The 26,964-nt window shown below is 35.3% G+C and overlaps 1 protein-coding gene across 3 annotated transcripts in view; it reads left to right on the forward strand.

Moving 5' to 3' along the window:
• The window catches only part of LOC101744412 (G-protein coupled receptor moody), a 52,430-nt gene that overhangs the window by 7,465 nt on the left and 18,001 nt on the right, over positions 1–26,964 (forward strand). For all 3 annotated transcript variants that reach the window (XM_062673732.1, XM_062673731.1, XM_038017249.2), the window contains exon 2: positions 26,535–26,614. In XM_062673732.1, coding sequence (XP_062529716.1) covers positions 26,547–26,614 — 68 coding nt within the window. In that variant the 5' untranslated portion in view covers positions 26,535–26,546. The remainder of the gene's footprint in view (positions 1–26,534; positions 26,615–26,964) is intronic.

Here is a 26,964-nt window from a genome sequence, read left to right on the forward strand (position 1 = left end):
TCGCTGTCCCGTGAAATTTGTTTACAAATAAGTAAAAATATTTTAGTCTTTTATGCACGTCATAATGTTCAACTATAATTACATTTCATTTATTTATTTATATACAGTGACTATTATTTTCGTTAATAGTTAGATCAATGTTTTATTTATTTTACAGAATTAGTTTTTTAGCTTTCAGCTTAGCGTGAATTAGCCTTGTGTTTTTAAGACGTTATCACTATCCTAAAATAAATTGTGAATTTTTGTTTTGTTTTACAATATTATCTGCCATATAATTTATATGTGTTATCGATATCTAACATCTTGGAAATACAATCTGAATATGAATTCAAAAAACATTTTCAAAAACAATTAAAAATAATATTTCTATCGTAAAGGATAAATATATTTCATTTTAGCAAGTTATATGATTTACAGAGATATTTAAATTAGTGAACCCGTAATCTAAAGTTAAGACAACCAGTTGAGGTCCACCGCGTCAAACAAAACCTTTGGCCACGTGCGTCATCTGGTTCAAGAGGGTTACATTGCCTAGAGTGCTAAAATAATGTAGATTAGGAATATTTATAATATATAATATTTTTTTATTGGTGGTAGGACCTCTTTTGAGTCCGCACGGGTAGGTACCACTATTTCTGCCGTGAAGCAGTAATACGTTTCGACTTGAAGGTGGGTGGCGCATTCACATCGTAAACGTCTATGAGCTCCAGGAACCACTTAATACCAGGTGGGCTGTGAGCTCGTCCATCTATCTAAGCAATAAAAAAATTAATATTATTGTCTTTAGATTAATATCAGTAATAACGGCTGTTTTTCGATTGGGATTAACAAGAAAAAATATTACACGAGCATTACGTATTCTTGTGTAGCAGAAACTACCTCCACATAACGCAATAAAGTTCAAAATTGATAGCTATTCAACGACAGAATGATATAGTGTTAACGAGAATAATATTTTCATAATAATGAGTATTTTAACTTTAAAACAATAGTGAAGTCGTGTGAGTCAGTTATGATGTGTGGTCCGTATCTTGAGGCTTAATTTAGAAAATAACATATTATTCTCGGTATTTCGGTACATCTTAGTATTTCGATTTTGATAAATGTGTTTAATGAATGTTCCATTTTTATTTTGTTTTATAAGAGTACCAGGTCATACGAGCTTGACACTCACATAGTTTGGAAGCAGACCTCATAGCCAATCACAATATGAATGCTTACATTGAGACAAGACGTTGAAAGCTCACTTAATCGTGATCTAATAAAGGTTGTCTTAATTTTAAGGGTTAAGGGTTCAAACCGTAACGCATAATCGCTTGGTGGTCAAAACTGCACTGGATTGTAGTTTCCCTTGCTAGTTTACAATAAGCCTTATCATACTGGTGGTAGGATCTCTTGTGAGTCCGCGCGGGTAGGTACCACCACCCAGACTATTTCTGCCGTGAAGCAGTAATGCGTTTCGGTTTGAAGGGTAGGGCAGCCGTTGTAGCTATACTGAGATCTTAGAACTTAGATCGTTGAACCTGTGTTAACTTGTATCTTTATACGTTGTAGATGTATATGGGCTCCAGTGACCACTTAACACTAGGTGGGCTGTGAGCTCGTCCACCCATCTAAGCAATAAATTTTTTTTAGTAATTAGGCACATAAATTTATCAATGCTTCGTGTTTGAATTTGAGTATGTAATGTCTTTATCGGCTTTATCGTGAAAACGGTCGTATGTAAACATATGTTAGGCATATATTTACTTAATTTTTTGTGTGCTTTGACACAAGAACACTGGGCGCCGAAATCAGTATGTTTTTATTATATACTACGTAATTCGAAATACTATTATTTTTATCGTGTGAGACGCTCTAAGTCTCATTTTGGCTGTAGAAAAATGGGTTTTAAATATAGATAAGCTACATGGTCATAAATGCTAACAATGTTCGCGCCAACGGTTAACGTGGCCATTTTACTGCCAATAATCAGCTAACAGTGACAAACCTGGTCATTTTAAACGCGAAAATTACGTATTTTTAGGGAAATTTAAAAGGCACGCCGTTCCTACGAAAGCGCTATTCCGAGTAATTTGAGATTCTAATTTAAATATTAATGGCCTGCGAGTTATTCGAAGATTTTTTTATTTTTTTTTCTGTAATGTTCATAAAGTTTTGCAATTCTGCTCCTAGTAATTAAGTATCCAAGAGTTTCATTCCATGTGCTGGTAAATTATCACTATAAAAAAATAATCTTGTAGCTTCCTCTATTTAGGCAGACGAGATTGAGTGCGTGAGATCACAATAAAAATTTAGCTAAAATTGTTTTTGTAAGCACAACAGAGACAATGTTGGAGATACGCATGGGATGATAGTTAGCATTATCGTCCTGCTCACAGATATCGCGAAGCAAACATAAGCAAACATAAGAAAAGCAGTTATTGTAATACAATTGAGACATCGACCTAAAATTTCAAAATCGCCATTTACGTTTTTACGTTGGTTTTAAACATTTTCAAATGATGCTTAAAATTCCCGATGGCGTCTTTAGTCTACCCGCATAGCATCGTTTGTTAGTCGAATGAAAACAATTAGGTTTAATTGACGATATATGTGTGCACCGTTTAGTTCGTCCAATGATCATTGCATTACCACTACTACGAGTACACACGAATGTACTCGTCAAGTAATTTAATCTTTGGACGTTCGCAACGGTCAATTTAAAATAGTAGATAGGTAGGTAATTAGTAGTGGTACCACCGTTTTTAAATGTTTTTTACCCAAAAATTTTTTCAGCGACAACATGGCAAGGATATTATTGATTTCAATAAGACACCTTAATCCAATTATCATTGACTATTAAATTAAAGTTAAGCAATGCACGAATATCCCAAAAACATGCCCCATTAACGTTCGCTTATTGAGTTTCAATATGATATCCTATCAAAGTTGACATTATGAAATTTAAATGAACACGTCCTAATGACTTAGAACATGCCCAATTCAAAATTAAATTCTGTAAAGTAGATCCAAAACGAGGGTAAAATACGGTACCCGAACGTCAATAATGTAATTGAATAAAACACAATGGTATTCGGATCAATCTCGACGCCATTGTCATGTACAATCTTTGGAGAATCCCTGTTAGTAGATACCCGTCTATTTATGTGATCCGGCAACATCCCGTTCGGGATACCAAACTTCGAAATGTAACCGGAGTTCCGGATTTTTTTTAAACAATATCCAGATTAAATGACTAAGTCGTCTATGTCAGAGACCCAGTATTGTCTGAACGTTAAGAACATGTCTTTTTTGAATTACGATTTGAAATGTGTTTGAGGTAGCGGCTTGGAGTTTCTGGCATGCATCAGAGACTATACTTACTCACTAGTGGCCTATAGGTTTATTACCATTAGTAGACATTAAAAAAATGTTTGTACACAGTGTGAGAAAACAGGTTAATTTATGAAGAGTGTGATACATATTTAAACTAGTGTTCCCAGAGCAATCAGAATTCACCCATAATCCTTGACACCTTAGGCCAATGAATCGAATATCTTTCGTGTATTACGAACGAAAGTAGTCATTTAAAAAATCGAAACTAAAGACAATATTATTTAAATCGAGTGGAATTTGCCATTCAAGCAAAATATTCGATCTATCTTTACTTATTGAGTTTAATATAAACATTTTATTTCTTAAAGCATTCTTGACTCTCTAAGCTTAGTTCCGATTGGCATCTGTCTATATGACACCATTTGTACGATTCAGCTTGAACTTCTATAATTTATGTTACATTTTTAACCTGGCAATCCCAGATCCCGTCCGTAATTGATAGTCCAAAGTTCATTGCTCTAACATTTTACCACACCCATACAGCATACTATCGTTTATGGTATCCGTATCCGCTACGCTTTTTCGGCAGTTCACTTTGACCGGTACCGTTACTTTTTCGATTACTGTTGCCTTATTGCAATTTTATATTTCATGGACAATTTGTTCAACTTAAAACGTCCAAAAAGATTCCGTATGTGGCTTTTATATAAGCGATAGAACGTAACATTTCTTATAGGATTTTAGATTACGCTATTTTTGGGCCGAAGAACTCAAGCACGTCTTGTTATTAAGTGGTTTTTGGAGCCCATGGACATCTTTTGAGTAACGCCATGCACTTCGAGACATTAAGATAGCTAACTGCCTTACATCCGAAAATTGAAAAACCAAATCTGAATAGGAATCTGTAATTATTCGTAAAATTTGTTCAATAATTCTTATACAGGTAATTTAAACATTATAACCAAATTTTCACATGTACGTCCGATTTAGATGAACATTAATTTGACTTACACAACCCGAACTCAACCCGATAGCTCTGAAGTCTCTAGAGAAATTCGACCCTTAAACTAACAGAGCACGTGCTCCGTTTTAGCGCAAATTACCTGTTTATCTAGTTTTTGTTCGTGACGTCACTTAGTATTTACAGAACTTAGTTATTTCTTTCAAATTCAATTCAAATTCAAAATCATTTATTTCAACTTAGATGTCAGTATGACACACTTGTTGAATGTCAAAATACAAATAACAATGTTAACTCTACCACCGGTTCCAAAAAAAGCCACAGTCCTGAGAAGAACCGGCGAAACAAACTCAGCGGGTTTGTTTTTTTTTTTGTTTTTTCTCAAATATTTTCTTTTTTTTAAATAAATAAAAATATTTACAATAAAAGAAAAAACAAGTCAAAAAATACAATTCAAATACTGCCCTTTTTTACTGCCCTTATTACGTATAAGCGCTTATTACCATTTTTCTCTGAAGCTTAGCCTTCGTATCATGGTTCTATAGGTAAATCAAGTTGTCAAGGACTCTGTGCCTTGTACACTATAACTTTATAATTCTGTTCCTCCATTGTCTAGAATTATAGCTTCAATTTATTTAATAATGGTGTAAAGACCGGTATTTACAGACATATATTTTTCAACATCACTTTATGTAGGGATGGTTTTATCAAGAGAATACAAACGTGTGGCTGATTTATGTCCTCACGGGGCTTACCCGGGATTCACAAGGTCGAATAGTGTAAAAGTTTTACGTATTAACGAAACTATTTCAATACTATAATATGTAATTAGATACGTGAACGAACTCACCTGATGTTGAGTGGTTACCGGGGCCCATAGACATCAGCAACGTAAGTACCGCCACTTACTTTAAGACATGAGTTGCAAATCTCAGTTTTAACAGTACAACGATTGCCGCATCCTTCAAACCGATACGCCCTACTACGAAATTACATATAAACAGCAACAAAATGTTTAAAATTGTTTGAAATATTGCTAAATTGTGAGTTTTTTAATTTAAAAAAGTACCTACTCTAAAATATACAATTTAAATAAAAAAATAATTAATTTATGATTAAGTACAAGAGTTTTATTAGTTTTAAGTATTACAAGTCGTCGAAAAAACAATATTTTATATCCATTTTTTATAACAGCCTTTATTTGTTGTGAAAGCAAATTTTATGAAGGAAACGGTATTATGAACTCAAGAAATTAATGAAATAGACTTATTGAAATTCGATAACCATTTGATCGAACAAGTTTTAAATTATTTCCTTTTTAAATTATTTTCACTTAAAAAAGATTCATACAAATATTCTATTTATTTTTTTAAATATGATACGAATAATGAATGTATTGCTTTGTTGAGGTTAAAGTTTTATGACTTTGAACTAATTACGCTGCGGTTTTTGTAAGCCGACGTTGTCACCGCATGACATGAATATCTTGTGAGATAACAAACAAAGAAATCGCTGTTTTATTAAATAATGTGTTGGTTCTTAACTATTTAGAATTTTAATATCAATATGGCGTTCTCGGAAACATTATGTTACAGTACTCCATTGTCCTAGATCGCTAACTTAAAGTTTAGGACGTAATCTAAAATCAAATATAAAAAACATTTTAAACCAGAAAAATGCTTTTAAAAATATTTGATTACTGCTCTCAAACTATTCCGATTCCCTCTCGGTGCTTTTAGATCTCTCAAGCACCGGTCACCGTCATCAAGAGTTCGACGAGGGAACTAACCCATAGACACAGCCCACTGAGTTTCTCGCCGGATCTTCTCAGTGGGTCGCGATTCCGATCCGGTGGTAGATTCTGCGAAGCACTACTCTTGCTAGGGCTATTGTTAGCAAATTCTCTCGGGTTGAGACCGTGAGCTCACCTACCCGAACGGGCTGGCTGAAATAGCCTCTTAGGCTACCAGCAAATAGGTAAAGAAAAATATGAGAAAAAGTGAGAGGACTGAAAATAATTCCTCCACGAAAACTAAAGTTGATTGAATAAATTTTCAATAATAATAGGCTTTCATTTCTTCGTTAAAAAAAATAAAAATATGTCCGAAATTGGCAGGATGATAGCTACCGGTTATGGCTCACATGATGCTTTTCCACGAGTAATTACGAAAATCATAGCTTTTGCTGTTTTGATTTTTATTAAACGATATCCTTTCTTAATAATAGTATTAATTTGTGTACGCGTGTTAATTGAATTATTTTAATGAACGGTGTATTAGAAAATTTGGTACCTTCCTGCGGAATTCGAACACCGGCACAGACGACGCATCATTCGATACTCAACGTAAAGTTGATAATCGCGAGTTACATTTGATAATGGTATTAACTTTTTTAAGGAATTTATGAAATGTATCGAAATCCATAATTTTATACAAAATATTGACTTGAACCTTAAAATTCTATAATATTAATGTTGTAATTATTGTCCGTTATTATAATATCCGTTTATTGCGTTTGAAATCGTTCGTTAATTTAATAAAAAAAAAATGTAATAATATAATATCGAATAAATTTCGAACATAAATATTATTAGTAAATTATCCTCAAAATTCTTCTTAGAATTTACCAAAGCAATGTCTCCAAATTCGATGCCTCATCGATTACGCTAAAATGTGAATGCTTGGAGATCTTTAGGTTTCAAATTCTTCAAATGACTCAACCAACGGTCACCAGCTTAAATGTGTCACATTAAAAAGTGTAATTTATTCTCACGGACCATCTCGAAATGATTTGTGTTAAAAATACGTTATTTACGTAACAATTATTCATGATTTAAATATTGATGCTTCGTTGTATTTTTATATTTTTTATATATTTTTATACTCTAACTAGCTGACCCGACAAACGTTGTTTTTCCCATATAAATTATTTCTAGGTAAGATAAATAACCTGGATACCGACTGCAATGCCATCTGCCGGGCTGATTTGTGAATCTAAACCATCCAGGGTGCCACCCAAACGCATACAAAAAAAAATTTCAAATCGTTCCAACCGCTTAGGAGTTCAGTGACAAACACACGCATAGAGGAAATATAGTAAACAAGCGGCCCGCTCCGGCTGCGCTCGGGTCTTTAACGAAAATTTCAACGACATTTGACGTTGTTTTATTAGGAGTACAAATAGGTTTTCGCCGTTTTTTGTCGAAAAAATAATATTTATTTTAGTTTCGGAGCCTATTCAATACAAACAAACAAACAAATTTTTCCCCTTTATATTATAATATTAGTATAAATAAATATAAAGGTAAGTACAACTATCCGGTCGATTTAACCGTACTCGGGAATTATTAACATAATTTTACCGTCAATGTCATAAATAGACAGACACAATAGATATAATAACATCATTATTTCATTGTTTATTTAAAATAATTTATGAGTAAGCACTAGATCTAAATCGAAATTAATTGAAATAATGTCTACATATTTTGTAGTCTACTAGAGAACGTGTCCTTCTGTTTAAATTGCGATAAGATGTAGCAAATCTGTTATTCTTTGGACCTCTGATCTTCTTATCTCAGTTATTTTTGATTTACGTAATTTGTCTTATTTATATCTGTTTCAAGTGAATACATTTATTGGTAATAATTTAAAAGGAAATTAATGAGGACGATTTTGGTTTCCCGATTCGCAAATTTTCATTTGGTTTAGGTGTTATCACTTCTCAATTGCCGTTGATCTTGAACACAAATTGAGAAAGTAAGTTATCTTATCTGTCATCTGGAATTCAATGGTATTAAGAAACAAAAATGTATTTTTTTTTTAAATGTACATGATTCTACGTAGATAATGCAGACAGTATGTATACATGATATGTATATATTATTTAGTATGTTTGGCTATACTTGTAGCTATGAGTATACTGGAAGTAGCGTTAGCAAGTTCATAGTTGCTTTGAAAAATAAAATGCAATAAATAATTAGGTAGTTAGACTTAAAATTCATTTCATCAGTCTATAAAAAATCATATTTATTTACTATATTTTTTATATTTAAATCACAGTTCGGTCTTTGAGGATTTAATGTGAATTTATGCTTTTTCTTGAGTAATAGATAGATAGATTTGCAGTCGCTTGATGACATTAAAGCTAACAATGCATAATTAGAAACACGTATTACCAATCACAACTAAACTCTGTTCCGAAAAAAAAAAATAGATAAAAAAGAAATATAGAGATATGGCTCTATTTCCTATAGTTGACTTATAGTCACAATTTTTCCTTTAAAAATAAAAAGAGCGTACTTTTGCGAAGCTATTCTTGTCGAATCACTCAAAAATTTGTCAGCCACATTCGGCGTTCAGTGTAGATTATTGACGTAAAATTGCCATTTATGATTTAAATGAACGTTTTAGTTTCACGCAACCAGAATTACCCGCAAAAATAATCAATATGGATGTGCTGAATTCTAAATTAATTGAATACTACTTTTTTTTTTAAATCAGCAATGGATCCCTGCGAAGCCGGTGCGACTTGCTAGTTCCTTTGATAATAAACATTATATACGCACTTCACTGTGAACAGGATTTCTCCGTTCTGCTTTTCATGTCGATAGTACGCGATGCAATATTTTGGCGCAAGGCAGAACAAGAAATCCGCCGGGCAGGTCGGGCGATAATAAAACAGAACTAATATGCATACATACTTAAGGTCAATCGGGCTTCGTTAAGATAAAACAACTGTAGGTATATATCAAAATAAATATTCAAATAAAAACAATTGTAGTCAAGTAAATTTTCTACCACATTCATTCAGGATTGTGTCTGACGTATAACAGAACAAAACATCAGCAGCTTTGTATTATTAGAAATAGAACCGTTAACCGAATACAGTAAGTAAGCTTTCATCAACGTGGGAGTTCTTTAAGCTTTAAATAAATAAAACTGAAATAAATCTCTTTTTTTCGGTAGTACATGTGAGGCGTACCGTGTATACGAGGAATTAAATATATTTAGAATGATTATGTAGATATACATATGTTTAAGGAAAAATCTGAACAGTTAGGGCGTAAGCAGATCTGCTGAACTCTGCGACTCCACTATCTTATAGAAGGGCGCTACGAAACGAGAGATGGGGAGCTCATCGTTCTCCGCATCGATTTGTCGCCGCCGAGCCTGGGTCTGGAGAGGGGCTTTCACATGGCTTCGTCCCCTGAGGAAGGCGGCCTTCCCTCGGTAGAGGTTATGGAGTGACCGGTTGGCTGTGTGCCGCACTTCCGACCTGGCTGTGTGGTTCTGGCAGCAAGGTAATCCAGAACACCAGCGACATCGCCTTGGGTAGCCTGACATCCAGCCATGGCATAATGTCTAACGTAGGGTCGTCGTCTATCACACCGACGATCGCGCCGGCTGGGTATCTTTGGGATGAGCTGTACGTTTGGTTCTAGCGTTGACCGCGGTAATTCCGGGACCTTGCTCGGGTTTTGTCTCCGGATTCGGACGTCAGGTGAATGTGCAGGGGACCGAGTCGGTCACTGAGTACCACATATAACACGAACTCATTAGGCGCAGGAACCTCACAGGAGGTTCAAGATAATTGAAATCGAGGTTTGACTTTGTATATAACCAACATAATCAGAGCTATTATGAAAACTTTGTTTCGAAAAGCTAATGGGATTCAACTCGATAAGTTTCCTAGTACCGCTGCTCCGGCTTCCAGTAGATGAGAAACGACTATGCTCTCCACTCTAAGCGAGAGTTTAATCGATTCGACTTCTACATATCCCATCTACCGCTCTAACATATAGGAAGTTCAGTCACTTCCTTCTTAAACCATAAGTGAAGACGTAGGAAGAAGGATGTTAATCAACAGCATCACATATCTCTGACAGCAATCAGAACCGCGAATAATTTGCGTCTTTAAATCGAGCGTATTAAATGTAAATTGGCGATGGTCGTCAAAGGTCACTGGCTTGTACAAAACTTTACCAGTTACGATAGATACCGTTGGGAACTGATCTAACTCAGGTAAGTAGATTAGTAGCAGAATATATTCTCTATGCAGCTAATAACAAAGTCGCTATTCGTATGTCAGCAAAGTCTGTGTAACCTTTAAAACTTTAAAACTCATTATAATACGAATTTGAGCATAAATATAGAAAAAAAATATTGGGTAGTTACCTACTAGAATTTTCAAAATTACCCAACAAAAATCTCGGACCAGAATCAAACTTTTCATATTTTCTGTAAACGAGGATTATAAAGTTTCCCAAGCTATACGCAGCGGTTAGGCTGTACGGTTCTCTCATTGTCTTTTTTTTTTCTCTACCTATGCTGATAGCCTTGAGAGGCTATTTCAGCTTCGCCCTAACACGTAGGTGAGCTCACAGGGCTCAAGCCGGAGTGTTGCTAACACTGGCCCTAGCAAGAGTATGGCTTCGCAGAATCTACCACCGGATCGGAAACGCGACCCACTGAGTCCGCTGTGTCTGTGGGTTAATTTATTCGTCGAGCCCTACGTCGCAAGCGACGGGTTCGACGAGGACGTGACCGGTGCTTGTGGTAGCAAAAAGCACCGTTAATGGATCGGGAGGATCCGTAATGACGTGACTCATTGTCGATGCCCGCAAGCAACAGTGATAACTTACGAAGCTCACCATATATTTACCTTCAATAACAATAAGTACGTAAAATTAAAAAGAAAAAAAAGGGACATTAATATTATAAATTACTCTCGAAACTTTTCGTACAAAGCATTTTGCAATACGTGTTTTATCTACATCTAACTGCCTCTAAACCAAATTACACTTTATACAGAGAATAAAGTCAACTGACATTTAGAGATAAAAAAAAACTCATAGTTTGTGATGACAACGTGAAATTTACCTGCTCGTTGAACTCGACAAAGAGGTCGACGTGCAAGCTAATCCGTGCATCAGCCCGCTGAGTTTCTCCCCGAATCTTCTCAGCGGGTCGCGATTCCGATCCGGTAGTAGATTCATTCGCGAAGCAATTGCTCTTGAGTTGTTAGGTCTCCTTCGGAGGCGCTCGGGCAGTTGTTAACAAATTCCACCCCTCCTGGCTGAGCCTTTATTCACCCACTTGTCCTGGTGAAACTGGAAAGGCCTCCGAACCACCAGTAATTTTCAATAAATATTTTTTTTATTGCTTAGATGGATGGACGAGCTCACAGCCCACATGGTGTTAAGTGGTTACTGGAGCCCATAGACATCTACAACGTAAATGCGCCATCCACCTTGAGATATAAGTTCGAAGGTCTCAAGTATAGTTACAACGGCTGCCCCGCCCTTCAAACCGAAGCGCATTACTGCTTCACGGCAGAAATAGGCAGGGCAGTGGTACCTACCCGTGCGGACTCACAGGAGGTCCTACCACCACCACCAAAAAAAAAGAATTTTAAAAGAAATTTACCTTGAGGTGCATTACAGCTGTCCAACCCTTCAAGCCGAAATGCACAATAAAAGCTTTGCAACAGTATTCTAGAACCTATCCTGCACGTTAGGGTTCATAGAGAAGTCATATTCCATAATACCCACGAAGATTCTTTGTTATCTTATCACACGCACTTGCACATCTAGACACTTCATAAATTTTAACATAATTTTAGCATTTGTATTTAGCATAGCATTTTACGTGTGTGTTTTTTTAATTATTCTTTTCTATATTTTATTAATTAGTAGTTGAGCTTTTATTAAAACTCATAATTAGTTATGTAGCCTTTATTGCTATATATTTATTTCTATTTATTATTATAATTATTATTTACTTCATGCAATGCATTTCTGATTCTTTGTTACTTTTTACCTGTATTCATTGTTACCTCTTGTATCCTGATGTTGAAATTATGACTGCAACAATTTACAATTACTTGCAGTCGTACATATGCTGTTTATAATTGTATCTTACAGATTGTTTAATTAAAATATTATTATTCTTCTTCATATATCGCACTGGACACGTTCAAAGGTTATTGTTATCTCAATTATCTGATTCGTTTAGTGAAACATGTGATGGCATAATGTGGGCGTAAGCTAACATACCTTGATGCACGATGCTGACTCAAGACCATTCTTTGCGTGTCTCAGGTTTGTGACTCATGTCGCAAAAGTCACGTCTTGACAAATAATATTTTTTGCTTTATAACTTTATATGGTTACATTATCAATGAAAACTCATAATTATGACTGAATTTTTTTAAAACGTGTCGCTGATTTTGCATCGATACGAGTACAATGAACTAAATCGATCAATTACAAATCTCTCTCTATATATAGGTATCTTCTGAACATCATATCGAGCAAGAGCCTTTGCAGCAGCCACTTGAGAGAGACTCAAAAAATATATATTGTCATAAAAAGTCGGATATTAATGTGTTAGGTTTTTAAGTTACTAACATAGATTAAAACACTAATACTAACAAAATGTGTAGTTTTTAGTGCAATAAAAATTAAATAATAATAATAAGCCTATACAGATATCTGTCCGATTTACGTGATTCGAAGGCATATTGTTGAGCTACATGAGTCTTAAAACCTACCTACCTATCGTTAAGTTCAGGCAAATAATGTATGATGCTACTGATCCAGCAAGATTCATAGTACGCCAAGTCGCCCGAGCGTTATTCCTCGACGCTTTCTTTGATTGCGCGGAATTTTAGTTCTGAAACGATAATATTATCATTCACACTTTGATAGCTGAGAGGATGTCACTTGAAATCAGCCCTAATTTTAGAGGTGGTGGGGTAGTTTTTTGATAGACGAACTCAAATTAAAATTTCTTCGTTCAGTACTCCAGCATTAGATCCGCATAGTGATAAAATTGAGTAGGATATTAGTATTCGCCATATCGCCTTAGTTCTAAAGTGTAAATAAACATGGTTCGAGTCATCTTTAGCTACCACGTAATGCCAAACGAGTGAAAACCATCTGGATTCCCCAGTAAATTATTTGTATAGCAAGGTTTAATGTACGATGAAATACGAACGCTTTTAATACAAATATATGAAAAAACAGTTTCAATTAAAAACTAGCTAGCTAGCTAGCTAGCTAGAAATTATGCTGAACCGCGTTCACTCACTAAATTTTTAGGTTCCAAAAGCATTTTCATACAAACGAGCGTATTTTCTACAATGGTGTGTAATTTACATACACATTAGACAGGCCAATTTGTATGAATGCCAACAATGAGTCTCGCGGTACAGTAATTTGCATTTTAAACTTTAATATTTTTTTAAAGGATTTACAGTTTAACTTTAATCCGTTTTCGTGAACGAAAACTGATTATAGAAATGCTGATTTTATTTTTATTTATTTTTTATTGCCTAGATATGTAGACGATCTCACAGCCCACCTGGTGTTAAGTGGTTACTGGAACCCATAGACATCTACAACGTAGACGCGCCACCCACCTTGAGATACAAGTTCTAAAGTCCCAGTATAGTTACAACGGCTGCCCCACCCTTCAAACCGAAACGCATTACTGCTTCACGGCAGAAATAGGCAGGGCGGTGGTACCTATCCGCGCGAACTCACAAGAGGTCCTACCACCAGTAAAAATTTTTCTGAAACAATAATACTACAGCACGATCGACAAATTTAAATTTTCGAATTTTATTACTTCGCTCAGAAGAAGGCCGTCTATCGATAATACTGATCGTTCACAACCGTCAGAGATTCTGAGTTTTCTGTATCTTCAGTATATGAGGAGTATAGTCAAAAATTGTTTGGGATAAACCGGTCATCTCTTTTTTTTTTAATTGCCTTTGTAGACAGACGAGTATACGGCCCAGCCGATGGTGAGTGGTTACCGTCGCCCATAGACTTCAGCAATGCCAGGGGCAGAGCCAAGCCGTTCTTTTTTACCTCTCTTTTTTACCACATCACCTCGAGTCACGTGAAATAACGTGTCTCAGGATCGAACTGCGATCCAGTCGTGAATCGGAGCGCCCTTCCCACCGCTTTGAAAAAATATTTGAAAATAAAAAAATTTAGCTAACCGATTCAAAAGCATAGTTCACCTTCGAAGCATTCTTGTCTCCAGTTACGGTGACTAACCACGGTCAGTTTTTGTATGTGCTTGAAACCTTTCAAATTTATGCACAGAACGATGACTCATCCAGTAAATATTGAGTCATTTCCATTATTGCCGTGTTACGTGCTTGCCATTATTGGTATGTTGTTGGTAACGTCATTAATGGCAAAAATGCTCCGCACTATTTATTTATATATTATAATGTGTGCTTGCTAATTAACCTTCCCGACTTAATTACTGAACCGAAGATTATAAAATTTTCACGTCATTACGGATCATCCCGATCCATTAACGGTGCTTTTAGGTACCTCAAGTACCGGTCACCGTCCTCGCCGAACCCGTCGCTTGCTATGAAGGGCTCGGCGAGTAAATTAACCCATAGACACAGCCCATTGAGTTTCTCGCCGGATCTTCTCAGTGGGTCGCGTTTCCGATCTGGTGGTAGATTCTGCGAAGCACTACTCTTTTAAGGCCAGTGTTAGCAACAACTCCGGTTTGAGCCCCGAAAGCTTACCTACATGCTATGGCAACGCTGAAATAGCCTCTCAAGGCTATCATCATAGCTAGGAAAAAATAAAAAATAAAGTTTTGCATACACTTTCTCAGGGGGATCAAAAAGGACGTATCCAGAAAAACTATGCTCGAGCAGGTTCTTAGTTTTTTTGTTGTTTTATATATAAACACGAGTAAATCCACAAGTGAAAGCGTATGAAGTTGTATTTAAATAATTAGACTTTCGTAATACATATAGCACATAAACATGCAAATTAATATTTTTCGTAACTTTCCTGTAATTGTAGAACGTAATTTTTTTTCATCGAAAAGTCGTTCATGGACACTTGTTTATAAAGTACGTATTTAATTTACTTCGATCAATAATAGTACTTGCTGATCGAAGATTATTTACCAAGAAAACACGACACGTTTGCACACTATACGACTATGTTAGATATGACAACCGGCTGTGTCCATTTATGATGCTAATGCTTCAAATACATTCATGATTTTTATTTTTGGTTCAGATATTTTAACGTACCTACATATATAAGTGCATTATTTTGTGGTTCCCATACAGTACAGTGAATTCTAGACTATGATAGATGTATTATTATTACTGGTTAACCCGGTTAGTAACCAGCAAATATTTTAAAGTGTTGCAAACTAAATACTACTTTAGAACCGCTAACGATTTAAGAGAACTTCTGGATTTAATTGTACGCAATGTAAAAGTTTTGAATTCTGAAATGACGTGTGATTAAATTTAGTTTTTCCTAATTTTGAGCTCAGTCAACCAGACCGTAACGAACTTTACCGACGTGATCGCTCAAAGGGGGTTTGGCCGCAATTGAGCGATAACACAAAGTCCCATTTATCTTTTGTACGTTGTAGGTCCGTCGACGACCGACAAATCGGTTCGAATGCAATGTCATTATCGTGAATGCCTGAATATATTTATGTAAACAAAACTATTTAAAAATTGTGAATGAATTGTTTTAAAGCGATGATGTTTAATTGTTGTAAAACTTTTAATGCGTCGTTTTGTTTTTTTCTCACACTGCATCGGTAGGTGAGGTTTTCTGTCTTTTTTTTCCCACCTATGCTGATAGCCTTGAGAGGCTGTTTCAGCTTCGCCTTAACATGTAGGTGAGCTCACGGGGCTGAGACCACAGTCTTGCTACCACTGGACCTGGCAAGAGCAATGCTTTACAGAATCTACCACCGGACCTGAAACACGACTCACTGAGAAGATCCGGCGAGAAACTCAGTGGGCTGTGTCTATGGGTTAATTCGCTCGTCGAGCTCTTCGTCGCAAGCGACGGGTTCGACGAGGACGGTGACCGGTTGGTCGTAACTGGAATAGCTCTTTAGGCTACCGGCGAATTAGTAGAGGAAAAAAGGGAAATGTGGTTTATCTGGTTAAATGGTCATCGGATACCCTAATCATGTCAATTTAAATGCTTGAATTATGAGGCAGGAAATCTTTAAAACTACGCAACGGATTTTGATGCGGTTTTTTTAATAGATAGAGTGATTGAAGAGGAAAGTTTGTGTACCTAGTCAGGTCATAAATTCTGTCACATGTTTAATGTAAAATAATTGAAACAAGTTTATTCATTATGTAACCATTCATATACCAAAATGAACTTAACAAAACATAGATTCTTATGACACTAAAGTTTATTCAAAATGACCTCCGTGATTTTGAATACAGGCCTTTAATCTGCGCGGCCAGTCGTCTATCGCAGCACGAACGAGGTCCATGTCAATATCGGCGGCTGCCTTAATCAAGGATGTCTTGAGTGACTCCAAATTGGGATGAGGCTTTGAGTACGAGTACTTTTCCTCCAAGTGTTGCCATATCTTGTAATCTAACGGATTCAAATCTGGACTGGAGGAGGGCCAGTCTTCGTGCCGGATGAAATCGATTTCACGCGCCGCCAGCCAGTCTTGTGTGCTCTTCGCTCTATGAGCTGGCGCCGAATCTTGTTGGAATACCCAGTGCCTGTTATTGAACATGGTATGAGAAACAGGTTCCACAAGCTTCGTCAGGACTGTATTTTGATACACAACTGCATTCGTTTTTACACCTTTCTCACAAAAATGTACCTCTGTTAAGCCCCAATAAGAAACTCCCAACCATACCATGAGCGAGGATGGAAAATGACCTCGTTGGACACGCGGAATACGGTTGCTCGCTTCTTCACTACTGTGTGCGTACCTTATCATTTTGTTTGTTGTAGCTCTCTTCTACGGTAAAAATTTTTTCATCCGAAAAAAGAATTTCCCGATATTTTTTTCCCGCGTACCGCTTCAACAAAACGCGGCATCTCTTCAGTCTCAGGTCCAGACGAGCATTCAAACGATGTCCTGTTTTTCTTCGATACGCCCGAAGCCCTAAGTCTTCATTTAACACCCTTTTCACCGTGGTTCTGCTTAACCCCATCTGAAGGGCCAACAGTTTCTGCTTACGTTTGGGATTTCTTTGAATTCGCGCCTTCACAGCTTTTATCACTGCTGGAGTCCTAACAGACCGAGGGCGACCACTTCTTGACCTGTCATCTACACTAGAGTCTTCATTGTATCGTTTGATGGTACGATAAACTAATCTTTTGGTTATATTAAAATTTTTCAGTATGTTAAAAATTTGAATTGGCGCGTAACCGCAACGATGCAACGCAATAACTGCAACACGGTCTTGTTTAAGCGTCCACTCCATATTTAAAAATGAGTAAAAATTCTAAAAGTATACATTTTTATTTTCATGAACAATTCGAAATTCGAATTCAATAAACTTTTTTGTGGCCAGCATTCTAAAAGAAAAGTTTTTACTGTGTGACAATACTTATGACCTGACTAGTTATAATAACATCTATTAAATAGTGGAGAAATCAATAATAAATTACAGTTTCCGAAGCGAAGCGAGGGCGGGTCGCTAGTTTTATTATAAAATGACTGTCGTACACTTCAAGCCGAAACGAATTAAGGATTCATTGCAGAAATGGGATCGGAAACTAAAATAAGCCCTTCAACTCTAACTTACATTTTTATGAAAAATTCCCAAACGAAGTTTATCATAAGCTCCGGTAAAAAATATTTATAGTAATGAAACACGTAATTTATTGAGACTCGCAAAACGACTCAAGTTCCGTCGGTGGGACCATTTTAATTTTATTCAGGGGTCTCTCGAGCCATTAAGTCTTCGCAATCGCGTAATGTTTTACAATTTCATAACAAAGTTTTTCGCTTATTGAAATTATACAGAGATTATAAACGATTATGGTTAAGCTACAGCAGTTTTATGGATGATTCAAGTTATTTAGTACATTTAATGTTTCAAAGCGTTCAATTTATACGCGAAAAGTCGTATTCGAAAAGTCGCAATTACTCTTTAGTTAAATGTTTTAGCCGACGTTGAAAAAGACGAAGGCTTATGTTCGATTGTATACATTTTCTCAAATTTTAAATCATTTGTGGAACGAAATTTTAAATACTAGAGGTCCCGCAGTAATCGAAATTCGACTAGAACTAAATGCAATTGTAAGTTTGTACATAGTATGCATGCGTGTGTGCGTCAAATACATGGTTTGTAGTGTGTGTAATGTTTTCTTTATTGATTTAATGTATTTTTTATGCATTATTTTTAAAAAATATTAGCATTGTGCACTTCTTCTCTATATTCTAAGTGTGGAAAATTTCATACTCCTCCGTCCGCGCAATTTTCGTAAAAAGGGATACAAAGTTTTTGCTTCACGCGTCTCTAGTATTTGTGTACTACTCTAGTAACTTACATATTTATATTACAGTACGTATCAGTAATATTGCAAAGATATGGTATAAAGTGAAATGAAAAATGTTCTCATTCCAAATAGTTTAAGTTCGTTCTGTAACAGATGATGCGCTTATTCAAAATATCAACAAAGACACTCGTACTATTATAGTTCTGAGTCTACGGACTGACTTCATTTATTTCGGTAATATCGTACGTGGAAGTGATCCGAGGAGTGTTTCGAGATGATACCTCTATCTCTTTTTTTATTTTCATCCACAATACGTTTCCAGAGATCTTTTTTGTCACATACCGTCTATGCTTAAAAATTAACTTCCATCCACGGTATTTCCTGAACACTCTCACATTTTCCTTCTTCAAATGAAGCTTCTGAATAATCTGTATATTGACTTTGCCCATTGCTGATGTAAATGAGCGATGATGATCTGATGGTTCAATCACCTTCGTTAATTAGTTATACTCGTCTATTTTCAATACGCTTTTATTAGCTTTAGACGTATGTATGTTGTTAGTATGTATGTAACGGAATCTTTGAACATGATTTTGACCCCCTTCAAAACGTCGGATTAACTCGAAATTTGGCATACTTATTAAGGACCGATAACAATTAAATAGTAATAAATATTGAAAAAATTTAAATTCAACTACAAAATGAAAAATGATAATATTAATATTAATATAAAATACTTTTTTAGTTTTTTTAAACTATTATTTATATTAAATATAAGGCCTCGTTGACGGCTAACTTCACAGTGTAAAATTTTAATTGGATACTGAGTTCAGTTGTGGCTCCATAAGTGCATCTGCGATTGTATAAATCGTACTGTATGGTAGGTAATAGGAACGATCGCAAATATGAAGCTACCATTAAGTTGAGAAAGATTTGCTGACGCTCGATTTTTCAAAGAATGAAGGATTTTTTAATTAAATCGAATAGAACGAAAGGAAAATTACTATTTTACTATTTTATTGCAGTGCATACATCACTTTGAAAAAAAATTTCTAACAAAACCCTACACAAATAAAACAGAACAATAACGTGGGTGCTTCTCCAATTTGAGATGTTGTTCAATTGCCTAATAATTGTCAGTGCATGTCACAGGAAGGCCTGAGAGACTATTCTGGACTCGTAATGTTTTTAGTTATTCGACATAAAATTTTAATTTAATTTAAAAGATTGTTTCTTTCAGTAACACGCTGATGTTTGTAAATTATGAAAAATTCGTCAAACGGTAAAGCAGTGAAAATACAATTTAGGAAACAAAACCAAAAAAAATGTGATGAACAAAATATGAGCAAATGTCATTACTGTTAGTAGGATACTATTAAAATGCCTTTAAATGCAAAATGTTGGCAGATTATTTAAGAACTACACTGAGATCTTAGAACTTATATCTCAAGGTGGGTGGCGCATTTACGTTGTAGATGTCTATGGGCTCCAGTAACCACTTAACACCAGGTGGGCTGTGAGCTCGTCAACCTATCTAAGCAATAAAAAAAAGTACTTATTTAATTCATTGATTAATCAAAGTTAATTGGATTTTAGCGGCTTTCAGGTAACAGTATGTTCGAATTATTATCGAACGACTCTGGTATTGAAGTTTCAACCTACAGTCATTTATACTAATCAGCCGAACGTGTTCTATGCATGATTGAGTGTAGCTTCAGACGCTTGCCCGTTTGACTTGAATAGGATGTTATAATTTATTCAAACTAATACTTCCGTGCAGCTTCGGACCTATTATGTGTACCGTCTTTAAAATCTTTCAACGCTGATACTACTTTCGTGTCGGAATATGAAGAATAGCTCCATGAATATAAAGAAGGTTTGATATACAATGAGTAACTGACTATTACATTTCTTAACTGTTAGTGATTGTTTATTCGTCTAACACAAAACTATTAGCTCATTGTTTTATAATAAATAAGCAACACAATTATAAAACAATGTAAGGTAAATGAAAAGTGATTTATATAAAATACTAAAACTAATATAAACAATTTGCCGTAAAATCAACTCACTCTTCCAAGTTTTAAATACTCAAACCTAGGAAAATCTTTACCGGAATAAAATTGAATTTTCATTCCGTTAACTATAATAATAATAATAAACATAAATATTTTACTAACAATCACGCCACGTTAACTGGTCCCGTGATAAGTTCCTAAAGAACTTGTGTTACAGGTACCGGATAACGGAAATAAATGTAAGATTTTTATTATACACATACATATATTTAACATACATCCATAACCCTGGAAAAGACATTTATATTTATCACACAAATATCTTCCCTTGGCGGGATTCGAACCCGCGACCCCCTTGTGTAGTGACCATGTCACTTACCACTACACCAGACGGCCGTTACTATACCTAGACCTTAGAACTTATATCTCAAGGTGGGTGGCGCATTTACGTTGTAGATGTCTATGGGCTTCAGTAACCACTTAACATCAGGTAGGGCGTGAGCTAGTCCACCCATCCAAGCAATAAAAAAAAAATTTAGACATTCAGTATTCAGTATTAGATTAAACAAATTAGAAACGAACATTTAAGGACAAATCTGGCCGTCGAATAGATAGCGATCGTTAAAATCTAATCTCTATGCATGAACGTAGATTAGCCACGTAATTTTTGTCTCGTGTCTCCGTCCGAAATTCAATGTGACGCTATGCATTTCAAATTGTGTTCGAAACGGACTGTACCAATTGACAATTTTCTTGCAAATCCGCAAAGTTTACATGCGAAATCGCCGAGAGTTTAACCGAGTCACTTTGTAAATTTGATTTTGAATTGAGAATGAATATTGAATAATGAGTCATCGTTTGCGATTTGAAATTGAATGTTAGTCTATTGGAAGGTAAATAGAATCCTACTGATGACGAGATAAAATAGGATCAGAAAATAACTGTTTGTTCGCATTTTTTTTTTATTGCTTAGAGGTGGATGAGCTGACAGTTCACCCAGAGTTAAGTAGTTACAGGACTCCCTAGACATCTACAACGTAAATGCCGACACCTTGAGATATGAGTTCTAAGGTCTCAGTATAGTAACAAAGGCTATCCCACCGTTCAAACCGAAACGCATTATTGCTTCACGGCAGAAATAGGCAAGGTGGTTGTACCTACTCGTGCGGACTCACAAAAGGTTCTACCACCAGTAAATTTCATTCCCGCTTCATCATATTTCTTTAATCAAAATGAAAAAAAGTTGTTTTTTTTCTTGTATAGGCAGTACCTGTACATTCTATATTATTCATTTCAAAAATCCCGTCAATAATTTCCCCAAAAAAAGTTAGAACGTAAAACAAATGTTGGCAGTTTTATCTGAGCATCACATAAAGTGCTTTCACTAACGAAATCACTAAGTTAGGAATAACAACAACAAACTGCTATTTACTTCCCTTACTTACATCGAAAGTTACGGAAAAACCGTAGGAGTATTCAAAAGAATGGTTTGACTCAATCGTGGATATTGCGATGGGATCCCGCAGTCCCAAGGCATCGCTTGTTTTCGACCAAACCAAAAATAGTACTGATATTTTTACTTAATGCTACGAAGTAATACCGACTTAGAATTGCGAATCCAAACTAATATATGCGTTTCAGTATGTAACTTTTAGATACTTTTATGAATACATAATGAATATAGATTTTCAATTACAACGGCTAGCTAATGTTTTGTTTACTATATTAAAATGCGTATTTGCGTAATTATGTGGTCGAAAATATCTTCTCGCCTAATAATTAATGATAGGTATGTATTATACAATATGACCAAATGATCAATGGGCCATGTGTTTGTACTTGGATTTTCGTCAAAAAATATATTGAAAAAATCGGTTGTCTGTAAAGTCGGTTTACTGACGATAGTTGAACGTGATAACGTCATAAGAAAATACTGATGGAATGGTTTCATTTTTCAATTATCGTTGCTGTAAACAATTGACACCACATTCACTGAACTTCATACTTGACCAAACATGTAAATGTATTGTGCATATATGCCTCAGAGCGAAGTAACGCCGCATGAGTCATGTTATTTCGTGCGTGCAGCCGGCTCCATCGAATTATAAGACGTTATCACGTCAAAAGTGACCAAGTTCTATATCATATCTATAGCCACAGTCGCGGAGAGCTGTAGCCGACACACCGAGCTTCAAATAAAATTAAAAACAAAATTAGATTTTTCATTTTTGCAATATTTTCTAAACTTTTTGCGAGTTTATTTTAAGCTTTTTAGATCATAATCTAATGTTATTTTATATTTTACAATTTCGGATTTTCGACAAATGACACCTTACTGAAAAGAAATAATAAAAGTCTTCGAAAAGTTGGAAGCTACAATATAATTTGAAACTAATAACTAGAATTAAAACGTTTTGGTTCATTTTTAAATTGCTTATAATTAAAAGATAAAAAGGGGAATGTTCTGTCAATGTTTTACTACATAATTTTATTGTACACGTATTTTGTACACCATTTTTAATAATTTGGTATGTAGGTAAAAGAAAATGAATATTATCAAATCAAGTGACTTTTTGGCGGGAACGCGAGAAATGATGTTGTGTGATTTGTTTTATTTTGTCTATGTAGTGTTTATTCAGGTTTAAATGTGTAATAACGGTGGTTTATTAACAGCTATTTAATATCTGTGAAAATGCACAAATGTGGGAAAATGAAACAAAGTCGCTGGACGTAACTTCTCGAGATCCTCCAAAAAGTCCACTGAAAAAATTTCAGTAAATGACCACCATTTTACCGAGATTATATTTCATCCCATATCATCTCATCTTATTTCGCTTCGTTTCATCCCAGTTGATTAATGTCTCAAATTAATCATCTTCATTTCATTTCACTCCATACTATCATTTTTCATAAAAATAAGAATATAAATTAAAATAAGACATGACTTAAAGGTCTTAGTTACCAGGTCATAAAATCCCTTAAAAAAATCAAATCAAGTAGAAACGATTCGAGAAACGATAGTAAGACTTGTGGAGGTACATTAAGCGCAAAGGTCCAAAACCTTCCAGGTTTTTCCATCGTTAATAGCTCCCCGAAGTCAGTTGATTGTCTTGGGGTAGAGAGTCGTACATCTCAAGTTGGACCCAAAATAGATTTATCGATTATTTAAGATATTCCTTGGTCACCAACTCATTTGCGGAAAATTTTGTAAATAACAAGAATTATTTATTGTTTTTTTTTTCTTAAGGCAAAAACGAATTAATTATAACAATGGTCGCAACATTGTATTGAAATAACAATATTAAGTACCTTATTTGGCTAGTTGTCAAGAAATATGTAAAACAAACAAACGTGACAAATGAATGTTTACAGTGTGCTGCGATTTAAATCAAATTTGTATGGAGTTAGAACAGCTTTCCTTCGTTTGCCACTAGGTGGCGCTGTTCCAACTCCATACAAATCTGAGTTAACTTTTACGCGATCGAAAAGTTAAAAATCTCGCACAGTTCCAATTTTCGAAATTTTCGCAAATTCAGTTGAAACTTCGTCAAGCAATACCGGTGTTACATTGTTCGTAATCGTCAAAGGGAACTATAGAGTCTGAAACTTTGGAATATTCCTTACTTGTACAATATTCCTTTCAATAATACAAAGCGATGGAGACGTCGTCTTTTGTCGGACGGTGGTCGGAAGCGTTAAATAACCTAAATTGGGACTTAAGCATTTCAAACAATTGCAGAGCAGACAGTCGGCCCCTCTTAATTAGTTGTCTCATTTATTTATTCGGTAAACTTATAAATGCTTTAGAATATGACTTTGAAAAGAGATAACGAATGAAATCTATACGAAGCATACTACGTGTCTGGGGTTTATAGTTTGTAACTTAGCTTTGAAAACGATATAATTAGTGTGATTGGTCCAAGAAATTACGTATTACGTACAAATTTTCATCATATTATTATTTATTATCATATCGAAGGCTATTTGGTTTAAGCAATATGTCGTTCGCGTAATACGTGACATTTATCTTTGTAATTAATGGTGCATTTTATTTGATACTAGCTTTTGCCCGCGACTCCGTCCGCGTGGAATAGTTACTTTGGCATAACACAAAATTTTACTCCCCACTTCATTTACGTAGAAAGTGAAGATACTTTTTAATCATAGGAGCTATTTAAACCCCTATTTTGAAACATTATTTATTGGTGCTCCACTTGTATTGGTCTTACCGTGATGTTATATAGCCTATAGCCTTCCTCAATAAACGGGCTATCTAATACCGAAAGATTTTTTTAAATCGGACCAGTTGTTCCTGAGATTAGTTTAGATTAGTATTAGAACTTCAATTAAGTTTACTCCATTTAAATAGCTGAAGTAGTTTTATTGTTATGATATTTTTTCCAAATTTTAAACTTTCAATGTCTCACCTTTAAAGTTGCAAAATTTTACTTAAATCAGGTAGCCTTTCTCCCATCGACAAATGGTATCTGAAATCTAGTATTTGGTTTTTATAATTCGGAAATCAATCGGACTTAAATTCACTTCGAAAACGTTTAATCAATAATCTTCATCTATACTACCTATAATATATAAATCTAGTGGTTTTTACGGATGTTCTGTTATAACTACTGAACCATGCATCCGATTGACCTTAAACTTGGTATTCATGTAGAAAATACATGTACTTAATGGAAAGGCTAATACTTATATGAGTGTTAAACTCTCTAATAATAATGACAATAAATAATAATGTTAATTTTAAATGCTCAACGAAGCGGGCGAGTACGGCTAGTAGTATACTTCATTTAAATATTCGTAAAAAAAATGTCTACACCAAGTAAAACCTTGGTACAAATTTTGCCAACACAAAATCTAAATTGACGCCGCTGTCTTCGAAGATCAAGGAAGCGCCTCTTTAAAGCGTGTCTCAGAATTTGTGAAATCAATTAAAACACCGGAATAGTCTCATTTGAATACATCGTTGGATGTATCCGTTCTACAAAGAAACTGAGTAGCTGAGTCACGTCTCAAACTAAAGCCTAATTGAACAGGTCATCATGAATGATATGAGTGATCGGTGGACCGGTTTTGACTGTTGAAACTAATCATCAGTCATCTAATGTCATTATTGAAAAATAAATGAAATAGTCATAGCTAATTACTTCTAAGTGTTCCTGTTCTACTATACATTAAGTACGTGATTTGATGAAGCCTAAAATCAAAAGACAGTTAGAAATCACTGATTAAATGAAGGATTTAAATTGATATTTCCGGCTTCACTCCGAGTCTAGACATTGCAAATTTAATCAGCTAATAAGGCTTAATTATAATTGTTTGATTGAATAAGGTATTGTTTTCTATTGCCCTTTACCTCCCACTTGATCGTGAGTGGTCACTGTCGCTCAAGGACATCAACAATGCCAGGGATAGTGCCAGGCGGCGGCCTAATTCTAAGTACTTCCCGCAGACCAAGTTTGAGGAAAGGCATAACATGTCGTTTAAAATCACCGAGAAGGGAAGTAATTCTAAAACCGGATGGTGCGTGACAATAAAATATCTCCGGGAACGCACTGCGGATGAACGCATTGATTCTAGGTAGTATGGATGAACTCTCCGGTGGCGATCGGTGCGATGGTAAAAATGAAGACATGGGATCGTCTTAAGCTCCTCAGAGCATTGCCCACGGAACATATGTTAGAACATACACATTGCCGTGCTCCTTCTTGTCGCAAGCCCGTTAAAGCCAGCCATCGTTTATCACAACAGAGATTCCATTCAAAATCGGGTAGCGATATTGTAATGTCATTTTAATGTCTATAGACACCGGCAACTACACAAGGTGGATCATCAATATGCCTTCTGAATATTTTAAACAATAAAAATTACTGCAAGGTTTTTCCTCAAATAAACTGGATCTCAAAATATTTTACTAATAAATTTTTATGTTTTCCAGGTGAACGGAATCATGTCTGAAAACAATATAAACTTCACAGACGACGTCACGACCAGCGCGGAGCCCAGCGAACTATCCAAGTAAGTCCAATAGTTACTAAACTTGAGGGAACTTCAAATGTTTACGAACGATTTTCGGAAAATGAATTCTGTTCGAATCTTCAAAATGAATAAAAACTTGGTAGTTCACAGAAAATATTGTCTAAAAAATTGTATGCAGAATAATTGTGATATCGAGATAGAAAAAATAGTCAATTAAAACGACGAACAAATCTACTTAAGTTTGGTTTTAAACTTACAGTAAAAAAGGTATACATATTTGGGAAGTTTAACGACAAAGGGAAAATCTTTCACCGAGCGGGTGATTTTGCTCGGTAGACCGACGCATAGATTATACACTTAAGACCGACGCGGCGACGGTCCAAATGTTG

This window comes from Bombyx mori, chromosome 18 (assembly GCF_030269925.1).
Source record: "Bombyx mori chromosome 18, ASM3026992v2".
Lineage (NCBI taxonomy): Eukaryota > Metazoa > Arthropoda > Insecta > Lepidoptera > Bombycidae > Bombyx > Bombyx mori.